Source organism: Trichoderma citrinoviride, assembly GCF_003025115.1.
Source record: "Trichoderma citrinoviride strain TUCIM 6016 unplaced genomic scaffold BBK36scaffold_1, whole genome shotgun sequence".
Lineage (NCBI taxonomy): Eukaryota > Fungi > Ascomycota > Sordariomycetes > Hypocreales > Hypocreaceae > Trichoderma > Trichoderma citrinoviride.
In genome coordinates this window covers 1,177,743-1,192,918 of record NW_020194709.1, presented here as the reverse complement: position 1 = coordinate 1,192,918, position 15,176 = coordinate 1,177,743, and the positions used below count along the sequence as shown (strand labels likewise).

Sequence of the window (15,176 nt, the reverse complement as noted above, 5' to 3'; positions counted from 1 at the left end):
CTGCTTGGGAAGATGCAACCCATATTCCCTAGACATCGAGGCACATATCCTGGTGCGTGGCTCACGGGTCGAGCGCTTGGAGGAAAAAGAAAGCACTGCTCAGGCTGCTCTCCCTTGCATGCGTGGAGGAGGGGGATTCCAAAAAGCATCCTAGAAGAGGTCATTGCATTGAGCTCCAGTGACGCTACGACACAGCACGTTGATCCACGATGCCCAGCTTGTACTTGTAAGGGCACATTGTCTGCTTGCTCTTTGCTGCCTCGGTCACCCATTGGAGGGAGTTTGTCACACTGAAAAGCCATCAGCAAACACCAGCATCAGTTAAGAGTGCTACTGTATGTTCTGGACGTGTGCATGGTAGGTATGCTCAGGTACTTAGGTTGTTACCTACCAGGGTAGTTGGGTAGGTGTGAGACAAAGGCGGTCCCCATGTGATTGCTACAGCGGCTATGTTGTATCCGATGCAAGTGGCATGTATGAAGGAGTGATCATGATATTCTTGCAGAAGAGCAAACTTGGGGAGACGACAACGGGACCAGGGGGGGTGGGCGACTTTGAGCTTAATGAGACAGCATACACCCACTACATGAGGCACATATGCACTTGTATGCACCTGTACTGTAGCAGCAGTATGCAATGCATCATCATAGAATACAAAGAAAGACAGAAGCATGACAGGCTGGTTCAGCGGCTCCACGAAGCTGATGCTACTGCATTTCACCTTGTCTTCACCCCCTGATAGGCATGATTTAGCCCGCGGCAGCTAGTCGTGCTCTCCGCTTCCCGCGTAACAAAATGCGGTGCTTCCGGGGAACAAGATTGCGGATCTCAGTTCGAATCACGCCTCCAGAGAGAAATGGACCAAATAGGAATGGTGATGGTATCTCAATTATGGAGTTGCGTTTGCTCTCATAGGTGCAAGGCGGCAAGTGCCGTCCCATTTGGGCAATGTCAGAGCTGGAGAGTTATTGCGAGGGCTGGTGGCGGCTAATTCCGAGGTGTGACTCGGTGGTTCGGCAACTTGATCTCGATTCGGTTGCGGTGAAGTGCTCTTAAATCTCTTCAGTTTGGAAAAATATGAAGTACGGAGTAGTCAAATCCTAGCTGGAGAGGAGTTCTGGATGTCGGATCTCGCTTGGACAATAAGGCAGGGGGTAGAGACTATGATGCAGCCAACATCGAGAACAGAGGGACGACGGGCAATATCTCCCGCTGTAGCCCATCATGACCGTATATTCTGGGCACCACAGACATTCACTTCATCAACTTCTAGGTATCATGTTTGTTGTTGAAGCTACCTACATTGCATCTCTGGCTGCCAGTACATTTGCCTGCTTGATCCTATGCGAAGATATTGGACGACCCGAAGACAAGCAGGGGTCGCCCTACCGCACAATTGGCCACCCGAAGGCAACAGTTATTACGACTTCTTGGCCAGTGTCTGTTAAGCTGCACTTGGTGTCCTCCACCTGTTTTCTCCCCAAACCGAAACGCAGCAAAAACACCACTCTACCCAATGATGGTTCGTCCAACACGAATCTTGCATCTGCCTTAAGCGATTCGCCACTGCAGGCTGAGGGAGGAGTGGGATTTTATTATTTTCATCTTCCGAATATCTATTCTCCGGGAATGCATCCTTCGTCCAGGCCCATCAAAGTCGCTATTATCCTGGGGTGGCAAGCAGCTGAGCACCATCATCGGCAGTGATTCAAACAGAGCTGCTGCTACATTTTGTAACTACTATTAGCCTCCCATCTGCCAGAACTGCTCCAGACTCCTATCAAGCTCATTACATGATCTTGCCATAATGGAAACAAGAAACGAGAAAGATGAGAATAACAGACGACAAGGATTAACCCCCTCCAGCCGAATTTGCCAAAGGCTCTTCTTCCCATCGCAAGCCTGCATGAATGCCTTACAGGCGAGTCGATCGAGTCGTGCCACGCATGTGCCAACGCGTCACACGAGCGGGGGCGAAAGCCGCCTCAAGCCTTCTATTTGCTGCAGAATACACCCATACCGGGGAGCGGAATGATTGGAGACAGGCAAGCCGATGCTGCCTGGACCTGCGCCTCCTTTTGGTGATTTGAAATGGTAGTTACACCGAAAACAGAGCCCTGGTTGCCGTTGATCATCTCGCCAGTGCCATCTCGACGTCCGAGCTATTCTTTGGTAACATGTAAACCGAGAGCCATTGTTGCTCCCACCTGTGTAAAGACGCGGGCTTCTACTCAAAAGGCCACCGCCAGATACTTTACACAACTTGCTGTCCACCATGGTTCGAGTGCAGAACCTCACGGCTGAGGTCCTACTGAGGGACCCGAGGCGTGGTCCGGCCGTTCCAAATAGAAGCGGGACGCATGCTCTCTATACAACTTCGACACATGTTCTCGGCGGCAAGACAAGACAGGACTTCCGCATCCTCGACATCGAAACTGGGAAATCGACGCTACTTTCGAGCGATCCCCGTGTCCACGATGCTCTCTGGATTCCCTCTGCGAAGCTCGATATCATCTATCTGCAGTCCGGGGAAAATGGTCGAACCCAGGTGCTGATAGCATCAGCAGCAGATGCATCTGCCGAGCACTATCTGGCAGCAGAAATCGATGCCCCAGTGTCGAACCTGAAGCTGAGAGCGTTGGACAATGGCAGCGTCGCATTCGTAGTCACTGCTCTTGTTGGCGAGTCCGGCTTGTACAACCAAGAGGCCGCCCAGAAAGGATCAACAGCGAGAGTCTACGATGCCGAAATCCCTATCGTTGAGTCACCTCTTGACGTTCTCGGACATGCTACGTATGCTAACCGGTGCATACAGTGGAATGCCTCATGTAGGCCCAACAGATGCAGCCTCTGGTATAACGAGCTCGCCCTTCGCAACGGCCGCTGGGAGCTTCAAGGAGAGATCTTCAACTTGGTTGACGACATAGATCTGGAAGCTCCATCTCGCACCTATACCGACGCGCCTTGCAACGACTTTGACATCTGCCGGAATGGAATTGCCTTTGTCTCGCGGAATTTGAGGGAGCGTGGGCCAGATGGAAGCCCGGCCATGTCCGTCTACTTCGTACGCCTGGATTCCTTTTCTATGCCACCAGATGGCATGCCCAGACAGATATTCATACCCACTTCCTCCGAGCCCGCCTCCATCACGAATGTGCGATTCACGCCGGATTCTTCGAGCATTGGCTTCCTCTACACAGCCCATGACGACCCCTACAACACTCGGCTATTTCTGGCTTCCGTTCACTCGCTCGACGCCTTTGACGTCTTCAGCCTCGTGACCAGTGTCGATGACGAAGAGGACAACCCGCCAAGGGCCTTCGAGTTTGCCGGTAGCTCTGATTCGGTGATTCTACAAAGCCACCAGCTGGGTCACCAGACCCTTTCCCGTCTCATGCTGTATGACGGGGCCAAGCCGCAGACGTTCTTCACGGGCAGCAGCTGTAGTGCCTTCTATCCCTTGAGGGAGGGAGATTGGAGTGTTCTTCTGGCCACGTCGTCCAGTTTTGTCGACAGCAGCCTGTGGCAGATTGTGGATGTTTCGGAGGCCAATATCGTACGAACCATATCATCTGCGACCAAGAGCGGCGCCAAGTTTGACCTTTCATTCAATATGGTGACAGAGCTTTGGTACGAGGGCGCAAACGGCTACTTTGTTCATTGCTGGATGATACGACCGCGTGATTTCGACGAGAGCAAAAAGTATCCTTGGGTCTTGGTACCACACGGCAGCCCAGGCATGGCTTGGAACAACGAATGGTCGACAACGGCAAGTGTAAACGCATCACTGACGATGGTGATTCCCCCGCTGGTGTGTTTGTGCTAACTGTTGCTTTGTAGAACAACTTCGCCGCTTGGGCAGCACAGGGGTACGTCGTTGTACTACCTAATCTTTCGGGCAGCAGTGGATACGGACTGGAGTTCACAAGACGTACGTTTCATCTAATAGGGCGGCAATTACTTGTCTCTGACTCGGTATCTATAGGAATCCGCAGCCAGAGGGGAGACAAGCCTTTCCAGGACCTCCTCAGCTTGATTACGTACTTGGAGGGGGTGCCTTATCTCGACGAGTCCAAGGCTACTGTGTTGGGAAGCAGTAGTGCTGCATATCTGTTGAACAAGCTACTAGGACACGATGTCGCCAAAAAGGTGAGCTTACCAACTTCCAAAACATAACCAGAAGCATCAGAAGAGAAGAGAACATGGGGGAGAACAAAATCTTCGACTTCGGCTATGTGAGACTGTAGTCTTGACTGACTTGAGTCGCTGTTCCAGTTCTGCTGCGCAGTATATCAGAGCGGAACAATCGATCCTCCCGTGCCTCGTTCGCGCAAAGAGCCCGCCTTTGAGAGCTTCGACCAGCTCAACTCATCGTACCCGCATATGGACCTCGATTCATACGAGAATGACATGGCTCGATCGACCTTCTTTCACGGCTGGAACAACGCGCCACCAACCCTCATCATACACGGGGAGAAGGACAAACAATGCTCCATCACCGAGGCACTGACGGCGTTCAACTCGCTGCAGGCTCAGGGCACTCCTAGTCGGCTCTTGACGTTCCCTGATGAGGGTCACGTCACGACCAAGCCCGAGAACACGCTGATGTGGTACGATGTGGTATGGGAGTGGGTGAGGAAGTGCACCGATGGTGATATTGAGAGACAAGATATTTCTTGAATGCCATATAGTCTGATGCTTGATGACATGGTGTATGGGCTCAGTGTGAGTCTGTCAGTGTGAGCCTGTTGTATCAACTGCAAGCGTGAAAAGGAGGGTTGCTCTTCAAATGCGTATGGGTCGGACTGCCCTTTTTTACGACAACTTCAAACCGGAGAAATGATCGGAATCGCATTCTCTGGAGATTAGGTAGGTGTTGATCAATCTTTATTCTGCTATTTCCTCTTGGCTTCCAGGTCACAAACTCCAAATGCCATCAACGGGGCCGGACTGAATCATGCCCAGTGCTATAATACAACACAACGACAAGATTACACTCCGTAGTCCCTGTCCTTGTCTTTGATGGGGAAATCAGTCCCCGTTGTACCCTTGTACTGGCCTCGAATAAAGTCCGAGATGGCCTCGTCCTTTGCCTGCTCTGCCGCCGTCTCATTGCTCTGATCACCCTGGCCGAGAACCTTTTCCTGCACGAAGTCGACAGCTAGAGGGAAAAAAAGCCTCGAGTTAGCAGACGTGAAGCAAATATCACTGGATGGTCCTTTGGGGAAAACTTACCCTTGTCGAGCATGTCCTCGTTTTGCTCGCCTTTGGCTCCTCCTCCGGCCATGTTGTTCACCTTGTCCATGAAACCGCCGCCGCTTTGCTCTTGGTTGGCGCTGTTGCTGTTTCCTTGTGTGTTGTTCCCTGCCTCGTTTGAGGAGCCGGTGAACTTGTTGAGAAAGCTGGACATGGTTGCGACTGAGGGTATGTTGGATCTTTGAATGGATGAGTCCGGAGAGGATGCAGGTTCAAACAGTCGAGGTGAGGAGGTGTTTTGGTAGTCTTGTAGAGGAATCTTTCTGTGCGAGGAATTGCAAGGTGAGCAGTGCAAGCTGAGGAGAGTGCCGAAAATAAATAACTAATGAGGACGAAGCTGAAATCAAGGTTGAGGATAAAGTTGTGTGTAACCAGGGAAAACAAGCATCACGTCACAGACGTCATACATACACACGGATCGCCAGAGGATCGATTGCCACTGCCTAGAATCGTCGCTAGTTTGCAGATTCCCGATCACGCCTGGTGCACGTTGGACTGGATTTTGTGCAGAGATGCTTGCCAGGGAACCAACGACTGGTACTTCGTTTCTTGAAAGCCCGAATCATTGCAGTAAAAGCAGAAGGAAATCCCCGGATTCTTGGCGCCATGTGTGCGATGGTGATTTGCCTCTCGAGAAGATGAGCCACGATGGTCCTGAAACTTACCTACCTACGTACCCAACCTACCTTACCTTACCTTACCTTACCTTGCACTAGATGACACAGTACGGGCAGTTTCCGTATCTATAAGTAGTCACCCATTCATTCTTCAACATCCTTTATACTGGGCCATAGATAACGCGAGATTCTTAGGCTACACGGCAACCAACAATCTACGAGCTGGTTGTAGTACTGTAGACGATAATGCCCAGCCGAATCTCCAGCATTAGCCGAAAGGATCAGCTTCCATCACCACCATCAACAGCTGAAGTCATACTAGCACACACCTGGCAGGTAGGTAAGCATAAAGAGAGGGGCCAACGTCACCCTCCCTGCACACCTACCGATGCTGTAACCTAATCGCAGAGTCGTATTCTAGATCAATAGCTTAGCGGCTGGACCTTGTCATATTGTTTATTAGTCCTCCGAATCCCCTCCCTTTCCCAGACCCTTGTCTTCGTTCAAGGTAAGCTGCCATCGGGCGATCATCTCGGCTTGACAAGCGGTCACGTATCTGCTCTCCCTGGTCTACCATGTCTAATTCATCTGTCATTTCCGTCACTTTCTTACACTGTCATTCCTCCGATCTTCAAATTGAAGACTTACGCCCAATGGTTCCGAAGCAAATCAGCTGGAGCCCCATCAAGACCTTTTAATAATGTGCTAAGATGCTAGCAAACAATCCAACGACCATTGCAAACTCGCTCCCCCCACTGCGGTCTAGGCTCAAACCTGGGCGGGCTGACAGCCTCAAAACTGAGCTCGGGCTTGGAAGTTATTACCACTACTATCCATCATGGCTCCAACACAGCCCAGTGTCTGGGGACTGTTTATTAGCCGTCACGTTGGAAAACCCGGTCTGGTCCCTTTCTTCCAGAACGTGGATTCTACTGGTCCAGAAGGCGGCATTACGAGTGTTTCAGACATCAGATTGAAGTCGATGCTACGCCAATTTCAGCAAGATTTGCCTGCTGGTCTGGCCAGTCGGAGGCGTGCCTATCTCTGTCTCATCCCTCTCCTCTTCTCCTATCACTCTTCTCTTCGGCGAATCTCGTTGCCGTCTGTCAGGGCGGAGATAGTCCGACTGACTGACGACTATCCTAATCTTCGCCAAAGGGCCCTTTACGCCTAGCCCATACAAGGTCGCCGACCAAATATGTCCTGGTAAATGCCAATATTATGCGATTATGGCCGGATAATCTCGTACGAGGGGATATGTGGACTAATGGCAGCGCACTGCTTGCTAGTCCTGGACGACTACCGGGCCGCCTGTCTCTTCTACTTTCCTCTCCGCATCTCAAGCGGCTCAATGAATCGCGTCACCGACGGCTAACCCTGTCTTTCTTCCTTTTCTCCTCGGCATAGACTGACAAGTTTGTAGTATGCATGTACAAGCCTTAGAGAAGCGCAGATAGTGGATTCAGCGGAATGGGGCGCGGGCGGGCCGTTCTCATTAAGGGTTCATGGCTTAGCATTTTCTCTTAGAAGACGAGCCCACAAGCTTCGGAAGAAGCAGTCCTTGTACATGAAACCAGATGAAGAAGCATCTGAGGCAAAGAGCAGGTATAGAATTGTATATCACAGCGTTTGAGTGCATCGGGAGTCGTTCGCTTTGTTCGACCGCATCAGGCTCCCGATGACCGGTCCGACTCCCCAAACGTGGGTGGTCAGATTGCTGTGGGAGCTGCACAATGAAGGATCATGGAAGCATCAAAGGATTGAGGAGCACATTACTTAGGTAGACATCCTTGATCTTTGATGTACGTCAATCGCAAAGTCCAAAAAACATCTGTGTGCGCACGCTGTGCTATAGTACATTTCTCATAAAGGTCCCCAGAGGCATCGCTTCCACAGGCCCATCCCTTTCCGTTCCGTTCCGTTCCATCCCATGCCATCCCATATCTGAGCCGCCAAAGATGCGTTGTACATAAAGAGGTATCTTGTAACATTGGGAAAGAAAAGAAAAACAGAAAAACGACAATTGGCTTCATTAATGAGTTGATCTTCTCCGTCTTCCTTCATCCACCTTCTCTTGCTCTGTCCTCTCTTCTTCGTATCCGTCTCCCTCCCCCTTTACTAGATGGCTCTTGCGCTGGTGGCGTCCCTTTCCGTGCTGTTGACAGAGGGACTGGCGCTCGCAGCCGGGTCCGGAAATCGAATATCGCGTTCCTTGTCGTCCTCCACCTCAACCACAACCGTCGTCACCAGGTCCATCTGGATTCCGGGGCCTCGTAGCGACTCCTGGCTAGATCCCCGAGGTCGCCGCCGCTTCTCCTGCCTGGAGGTGTTCGGCTGTCCGGCCAAACGCTGCCACGACCACCATCCGCCTGTAGTCTTGGGCTCCATCTTTCGTCTGGAGCCCTCGCCGCCCTGGATCCAGATCATGTTGCCGTAGCGTCGAGCCTTTGGTGTCTGTAGAAAAGCGATTGTCTTCACACCCGTATCTGCCGCATCCAAGTCGTATTTAGAGGCAAAGATGATGGAGTGGCGGGTCGTGCCGAACAAGAGGCAGTCGAAGAAGCCGTTGAGGGAGATCAACGCTCCCGCAAAGCAGAACCAACCCAGCGGAATATCGGCACCGGACATGGAAGCCACACGCTCCGTCGCCAGTGGTAGCGTACATGTGACATAGATGACGGCATAGATGAGGAACGCCGGGTTGTGCTCCCCATAGCCGGGATCTGGAGCACCGTCCGGGTTGGCAGCTCGGCGAAGGCGCGTTTGCTTACGGAGAGAGTACCAGATCGCAATATAGAGCGCAGAGGTGACGGCGAGGGCAATGAAGATCCAAAGATAGTGGGTAAATAGACGCAGACGCTCATATTCGGCATTCATCCAGCACTAAGGGGTTGCAACATCACGTTAGCCACTCAACAGTCAAGAGTAATAGAAAGAGACAGGGGGGGGCCCAAATCGGCTTCAGACATACCCAGGCGCCGGCTCGAACAAAAAAGCCACCATGTTCCCGGCCGTTGTTTGTAATGGCAATCGGCAACGCCGAGATGAAATAGACAAACAGCCACACAAGACCAATGGATAGGTACAGCAATCTCTGGGATGGCCGATAGCCCTTGACCACAGAAAAGAAGGTATGTACGGCAACGAGCATAATGAACATGCTGGAGGACAAGTCGCCAGTCGAGACAAAGAAGCCCTGAGCCCAGCATGTCTTGGTGTCCACCAGGATGGCATTTCGGTTGATCCATGTCGAGTTGAGGGCAAAGGCAATCGATTGGTGTAAGTCGGCAATGAGGAGGTTGTAGATGAGAATCAGGAACTGGTTGGGCGATCCCTTCATCGGTCGGAGCGGAGGGCTGTTATCTTCCTGCGGAAACTGGCCATCGACCTTGACGGAGGCGTCTTTGGACACGCTTGGGCGCGACGCAAAGACGCCGTCGATGCCTAGAGTAAAATCAACAGCATGCTGAGAAGTTGAAGCCTCGTGGCCTGGTTGATGCTCGTGCAGATTCACTTCGCGCGGAGGCCCGCGCCCATCCTCGCCGTGGTGCCTGTGGCGGAAGCGCTTTTCGTTTTCCCGTCGAACAAAGAGCTGCCAGGCGACGATTTTATATGTCAGGTAGATGAAAAGAGTGGCCGCGGAAAAGAAGGAGATGCACGACAGGACCGTGATGGCAAGAAGGCCGCTGCGAAGAGTCGAGTCCAGAGGGACGAGTGATTGCCCCTCTGGTGGCAGCACTCCCAACGGCATGGCTGTGGCGAGAGATGAGACGAGACAAGACTTTGCCTTGGGGTTATTACTAGATAATAGAGTATAAGAGAAAGGATCAATGGAAAGTGTGCTTCGCCCTGAGTTGTTGATGTCGTCGTCGCATTATTGATCCCAGAGAAGAAGAAGAAGAAGAAGAGAATAGCCCCCAGGTCATATACCAGATCGGAAGGCAGCCGGCAGCCGAAGTCCAGGATAAGTGGGAACCAGTGTCAGACGGGAGGGAGGCTCAGACGGAAAGCAAGCCTGCCAGCACGAGAATCGAACAGGAACAGAAAAGAGAACACAAATGAGGAGTTGGCAAACGAAAGGAAACCAGGGGGGGGAGAGAGGGGATTCCAAGTTCTTCGCGAAGAGGAGCGAGAGAACTTGTCCCTCTGTCGACGTTGTGGCCGAGAAGAGCTGAGGAGTGTCTTAGATGGATAAGTAGAAGTAAGATCAGAACGTATGCCGAGGGAAGGGGGGTTGGTTAATAAGTCGACGTGCAGGGCATGTACCGGTCACTCGCCGTTCCCCACGGCGAGGCAGTACCTACACCTAGGATTAGGTAGTACCTTGGTAGGTCGAAAGGAAGGCAATGGCCTTATGGAGCGCTCTTACAACCCTGAATAGCGTGCGTGGGTTCTCGGAGAAAAAAAGAATAGGCAAGGTGCGTTTACTGCAGGTTTGAGTGCTGGCGGTGGCACTCCGCGCTACACTATTTTGCCTTCTAGTACCGTCTACTTACTGCTCGTACCTCGTACTCTTACGGGCAAATGGACAGTAATATCCGTTTGACAACTTGCAAGTTCCTCTAAAATCTTTCTCCAGTCTCCATGTTATTCCCATCATCCAATGTCGGCCCAGATGCGTGTACTACTGGCAACTTGTCGTCAGGACTAAGCCTTGTGAAGCTTGGTGGTGAGCAGAGGCTTGAATCATGAAGCCTGCAAAAGCTAATCTGGCGCCTTCGGCTTGAAACAAGCACGCATCCAGGGGTGCTGTGACCCGTTTACCGTGCATCCTGGTCGGCAACCCATCCTAGAGGTGGGCAAAGAAGGGATATAGGAACCAACTGGCCAATACAAGAAAGGATGTCTGGTCCGCAGCGAAAAGCCGTCGGCCGACCTGCAGCTCCCACGAGGACTCCGCAGTGTTAATATCAGGTACTGCATGCACCTGCAGTTTGGTAGGGTTACGTTGCACAGAGCATGTTGTGTGTCTGACGACTCAGGAGTCTGTGCTCGCCTTGTCGTTCTTGAACCAGCTGCCCAGGTAGCGAAAGAGATGCTTCTACAGTATGGCTGAGCTGCGAAATGTATCGTGAGAACGCGCATCCATTACGAGGCACATGGTTCATCTTCTCCACTGCTTCGCCGTTATACATACATATCGGACCTGCTATGTACTACTATCTACTACTACTACCAAGGCTCTGATTATTGAAAGCTGGGGTCACCTTGTGAGGATCCCAAATCCACGTTTCTGCCCCCCTCTCCCCCTCACTACCGAGCCAATTTGTCTAGATTTGACAAGCAACCGGCTGGCCGCCACCTCGTGGTTGCGAGGTGGCGTTATTGGCGGCCCCCCCTTATGAACACCATCTTGTTGCCTCTCAACCTCCCTCCGCTCACTGTCAACCAACATGATTGCAGAAGTTGTTTGCTAGGCGAGTTCCACTAACAAGGTACCTTTTCTTCAAGTGCTTTTCAATTTTCTCTCAGCGGAGGCAAACGCAACCGATCAGGTACAAATAATTCTGCGCCTCGGACAGCTTTATCAATAACCCTGGGCCTCGCCAGGCCCGTTTTGGAAGACTCTGCATGCCGAAAAGAGCCTGGGGTCCTGATGGGCGCTGCCTCCCGGGATCGTGATTGGCCTCTTGCGGGCAAGGATTGTTGAACGGTTATGCAAGAGACCGGCTGTACGGGGTGGGCAAATAAAAAGAAAAGAAATTCTGCAGCAACTTCACGTGGCAGTTGGATGGTGGCTGTCGCTCCGAGCCTGGCCGCAGAGGATTAGGAACGAAATGGTAATACTATCACCTGTATGGTAGGTGGTATGAATACCTGAGGAGTAGTAGATGCCTGCAAGGTATTTCTTGAGATGGTCCAAAGTAGTAGATGGATTGAAATGCTGCCTAGTTCCGATCAGCAGCTGAAGAGCCGGGCTTTCTCGCGGCGTCTTTTCACTCCAGGGCTATACGAAAGATTCCAAAAGGTGACTCAAGAGAGCCGAGGGCCACCGTCGTGCCGCTGTTGGCAGGTTGGCAGGGCCATGTACTCGTAGTTGGTTGTTCGTAGAAAGCGAAGCTCGGCCGCACCGCAGCAGCCCAAGTACAGGCCCGTAGCCGTTATTTCGTTGGACCGACGATCGAACATGGACCGGCCTGTCTGACGCCGCTTCTTCATCTCGTAGAACGAACTTCTTAGATAGTACACCGTGCTTGATGCTAGGCCCTTTGCCACTGTCATTCCTTGTACTGCCACTAGCAGCATAAGCCACACGGGTAAAACAGGCGTTTATCCGCCGTCTCAAGCTCGGCCAGTACATGAAGAATGGCAGTAGAAATCCTTCGCACCAGAACAGCGGAAACTGGTGGCGTAGATGGAACATCTGGGAAGCAACATGGTGGTGGGAGCTGGCGCGGAACAAGCAAGACCGACGCCTTTCCGAAGAATCCGTTAAGTGACAAGCGAACAGAAGCCAGGCCGGGGGTGGGTAAAAAGGCCGGGTAGGCAACCATGCACGTTCTGCAATATGTCCTGGGAGAAGCCAGACTCTGGCGAGAAGAAGGGGTACTACTAATACATTGTGGCAATGGGCGAAGGGGAACATCAGAGGCCAAAGCTTTTGGTGAAGAGCTTTCCGAACACAAAGCAATGACTGACAACGGAACGGGTGGGCTTCACTTCATCGCGTAATGCCAGCGGATCAACACTCGCCAGTTGACGTTCTGATACTTTTAGCCGTTCTCGCTCGCTCTAGAATCCGGACGACCCTTGGAAGGATTCACCGAGACGTCCAGACGCAACGGTGACAGACGGCTGAACCCCAGACGGCGCTTTGACTTCTGAGCGAAGCCTGGTCGATATTTCCTCACAGAAGTACCTACTTACTGGGATACCCAACCCCTGGCAAAGTCATTTCGTCCCAAGATTCCAGGTCACGGTTGTATGGTAGGAACAGGTTAAAGGGAGGCTCGTATATTCTGCCACCATATTGAACTCTTTATCCATCCTGCCTCAACCTTTCCTCTACAAAGTCTGGTTTCGTACTACTACTACCTTACCTTATAGCAAGGAGTCCATGGCGTCGATACCGCTTGGTCATTTCTTCAAGTACGAAATGTACATGCCTAGCACTGAATTACAATATCAGGGGATGATTCTGTCCTATTGACAATCGGGATCACTGAAGATCTTCTAGTCCGTGCGCAAATCGGCGCTGAAATTTGACAAATTGCCAAGAATGACGATGTTGGTCGGGGTTGGATAGCACCGCGCCAACTTCAGTGTGGCTTGCATTAAGGCAGTTGAGCTTGAAGATGACTTTTAGCAGTAGGTCACGGCAACAAGGGAGAGAGGAGAAATAACACCAGCTCCGTCTTCAGTCTTCTTCCGCTTCCCTTTCTTCTTATTCTTCTCTCTCCTCCCTCTGTCCGACCCAGTCGACCAGCTTCAGGAACGAAGGACCGAAATCCCCCAGCAATCCGTTTTGCGGCTGAGTGTGGATCAAGCAAACAACGGCGACGGAGCAATAAGCGGCTCTGCTGTCTTCACTTTGTCATCCTCTTTTTCTCCCCATTCGCTATCCCTGCTGGGCATGGAGTGGCCCTGCTGCGGCACTGCTCTCTGGTCTGGGTATCTCTGGGTTCCGATTTGTGTCGAGCCTTGTCCTGGGAATACGATGCCCCACGCCGATGGTGGGTGCCATCGGCCGTTACAGAAATCTCCCAGGTCTTCGCCATCTCCATACACCCTGCTTCGTGAGAGTGCATGCCTATAAAGACCCGTTCGCTGCCCCTTATCTCCTTTGGCAGAGACGTGCATTGATCAGCCGCAATGCAACGGTATAGGACAGGGGAAGTCATCCCCGCAACCCAGATCTAAGCTCTACCAGGCAAAGCCGACGTGCTTCGATGCAGCTGGCTGTGGAGCTTCTTGGATGGGCCAAAAAGGTCAGAGGTCGGGGCTCAAGCTTAAGAGGTTTTGGGGAGAGGAGAGCCGAAAGCCCTGCTGACCAGCATCCTGCTGAAAAACTATTTCACCCAGAGGCACCACCCACTCTTGGCATAGAGCAAGCTCCCAATCGAGCCCTGGCAGATAGGCTGGGACAGGGGCTCGGTGTCTCGCGGGCCTCGGTCAAGACAGAGCAATGGAGCAACGGAGCAATGGGATGAAGAGAACATGAGCCAAATGTCTGGTCACAGAACCTGCGTTGGGCGAGTATAGACGAAACATTGCAGACACGACATGACCTCTGGGACGAGGAAGAGTGGTATCAATAGGCCGTATGTCATGCTGTATGATATAGCGCAGCCGATTGCGTGCCTCATACTATAACTGATCCAAATGCATGCGATTTGCTTGGTACTAAGTAGGTAGGTGGTCGTGGACATTTAATAAATAGTCTGCAGCTTGGCTTTGTCCCCATCACCTCCAAACGCTCAACACAGCGCCGCTTCGTATGCATGTGCGGTCGTCTGCCAAGCCCGGGGACCAATGCATCCCGAATCAGCTTGGCGATACAGCTTCTATTACCATCCAGCTTCCATTACCATCCGGCTGCATTCCTGCAATTAGTAACAGAGTCCCCTCAGGCCCTCAAGTCTGGACTCTTGATGAGTTTGGGTTAATGAATTTGGGTTGCTCTTCTTGCTTTTTACGATGCAGCTAGCCTTCATGCAATCAGCCATGGCCGTTAGCCCCGATGACTGCGTATATGGACAATTTCGTACACTGTGCTTTTGAATCGTACATTGTAAGTCCGGCTACCGGTGCACCGTCTCCAACAAACGTTCTGAGCAATTGGTCCAGTCTAAGGTTGACAGCCGGGGAAGAGAGGAAGCGATGCCTTGTCTAACTCATGCTACAGCTTATCTATCTTGCCAGAATCCAAATCTGTCTTGTTCCTCAGAGGCCAACGACTCAGCGACGTATCTTGTCTAAGACGATTACAAATACCGATTCATTTCACGTCAGGCATATATAGCACAAGCCGGATGGTACGCGCCAACCCGCAGCTCCAACGCCCGTATCCGAGGTCGTTTGGCTTTTCGTGCCGTGACCCCTATTTCGTAGCCAACGAGGCGTAGCAGTATAAATGGGATGCAGAGGTTTAGAAGATATTTGTAACTTGACCAGACACCACGGATCGCTACCCTACAATACATCTCAGGATCTACGCAGGACAAGACGTCGATGTATGCGCGAAAAAAATTTGCCATCTAACATCTTCCACAATGTATTTCTGCATAGTTTCTGCATACACTTTGATCCCTCTTCGTTGGGTTGCCGCTATTAGTAAAGAGCTAATGGATAGACGCGATTTGT

General features: G+C 51.8%; 3 protein-coding genes across 3 annotated transcripts; 1 reads left to right on the top strand and 2 right to left on the bottom strand.

Moving 5' to 3' along the window:
• Nucleotides 1-2,275: 2,275 nt before the first annotated feature.
• On the top strand, nucleotides 2,276-4,680 carry BBK36DRAFT_1174275 (alpha/beta-hydrolase; the record flags this gene model as incomplete). Its single annotated transcript, XM_024895917.1, has 4 exons — nucleotides 2,276-2,734; nucleotides 2,816-3,819; nucleotides 3,996-4,149; nucleotides 4,276-4,680. The coding sequence occupies 4 exons, from the start codon at nucleotides 2,276-2,278 to the stop codon at nucleotides 4,678-4,680; spliced, it is 2,022 nt and encodes a 673-aa protein (XP_024753758.1).
• Nucleotides 4,681-4,991: 311 nt separating this feature from the next.
• Nucleotides 4,992-5,410, bottom strand: BBK36DRAFT_1164969 (hypothetical protein; the record flags this gene model as incomplete). Its single annotated transcript, XM_024894716.1, has 2 exons — nucleotides 4,992-5,161; nucleotides 5,236-5,410. 2 exons carry the CDS (start codon nucleotides 5,408-5,410, stop codon nucleotides 4,992-4,994), a joined length of 345 nt encoding a protein of 114 aa, XP_024753757.1.
• A 2,581-nt stretch (nucleotides 5,411-7,991) lies between these two features.
• Nucleotides 7,992-9,624, bottom strand: BBK36DRAFT_1164968 (G-protein coupled receptor; the record flags this gene model as incomplete). Its single annotated transcript, XM_024894715.1, has 2 exons — nucleotides 7,992-8,756; nucleotides 8,845-9,624. The coding sequence occupies 2 exons, from the start codon at nucleotides 9,622-9,624 to the stop codon at nucleotides 7,992-7,994; spliced, it is 1,545 nt and encodes a 514-aa protein (XP_024753756.1).
• Between the last annotated feature and the right edge of the window lie 5,552 nt (nucleotides 9,625-15,176).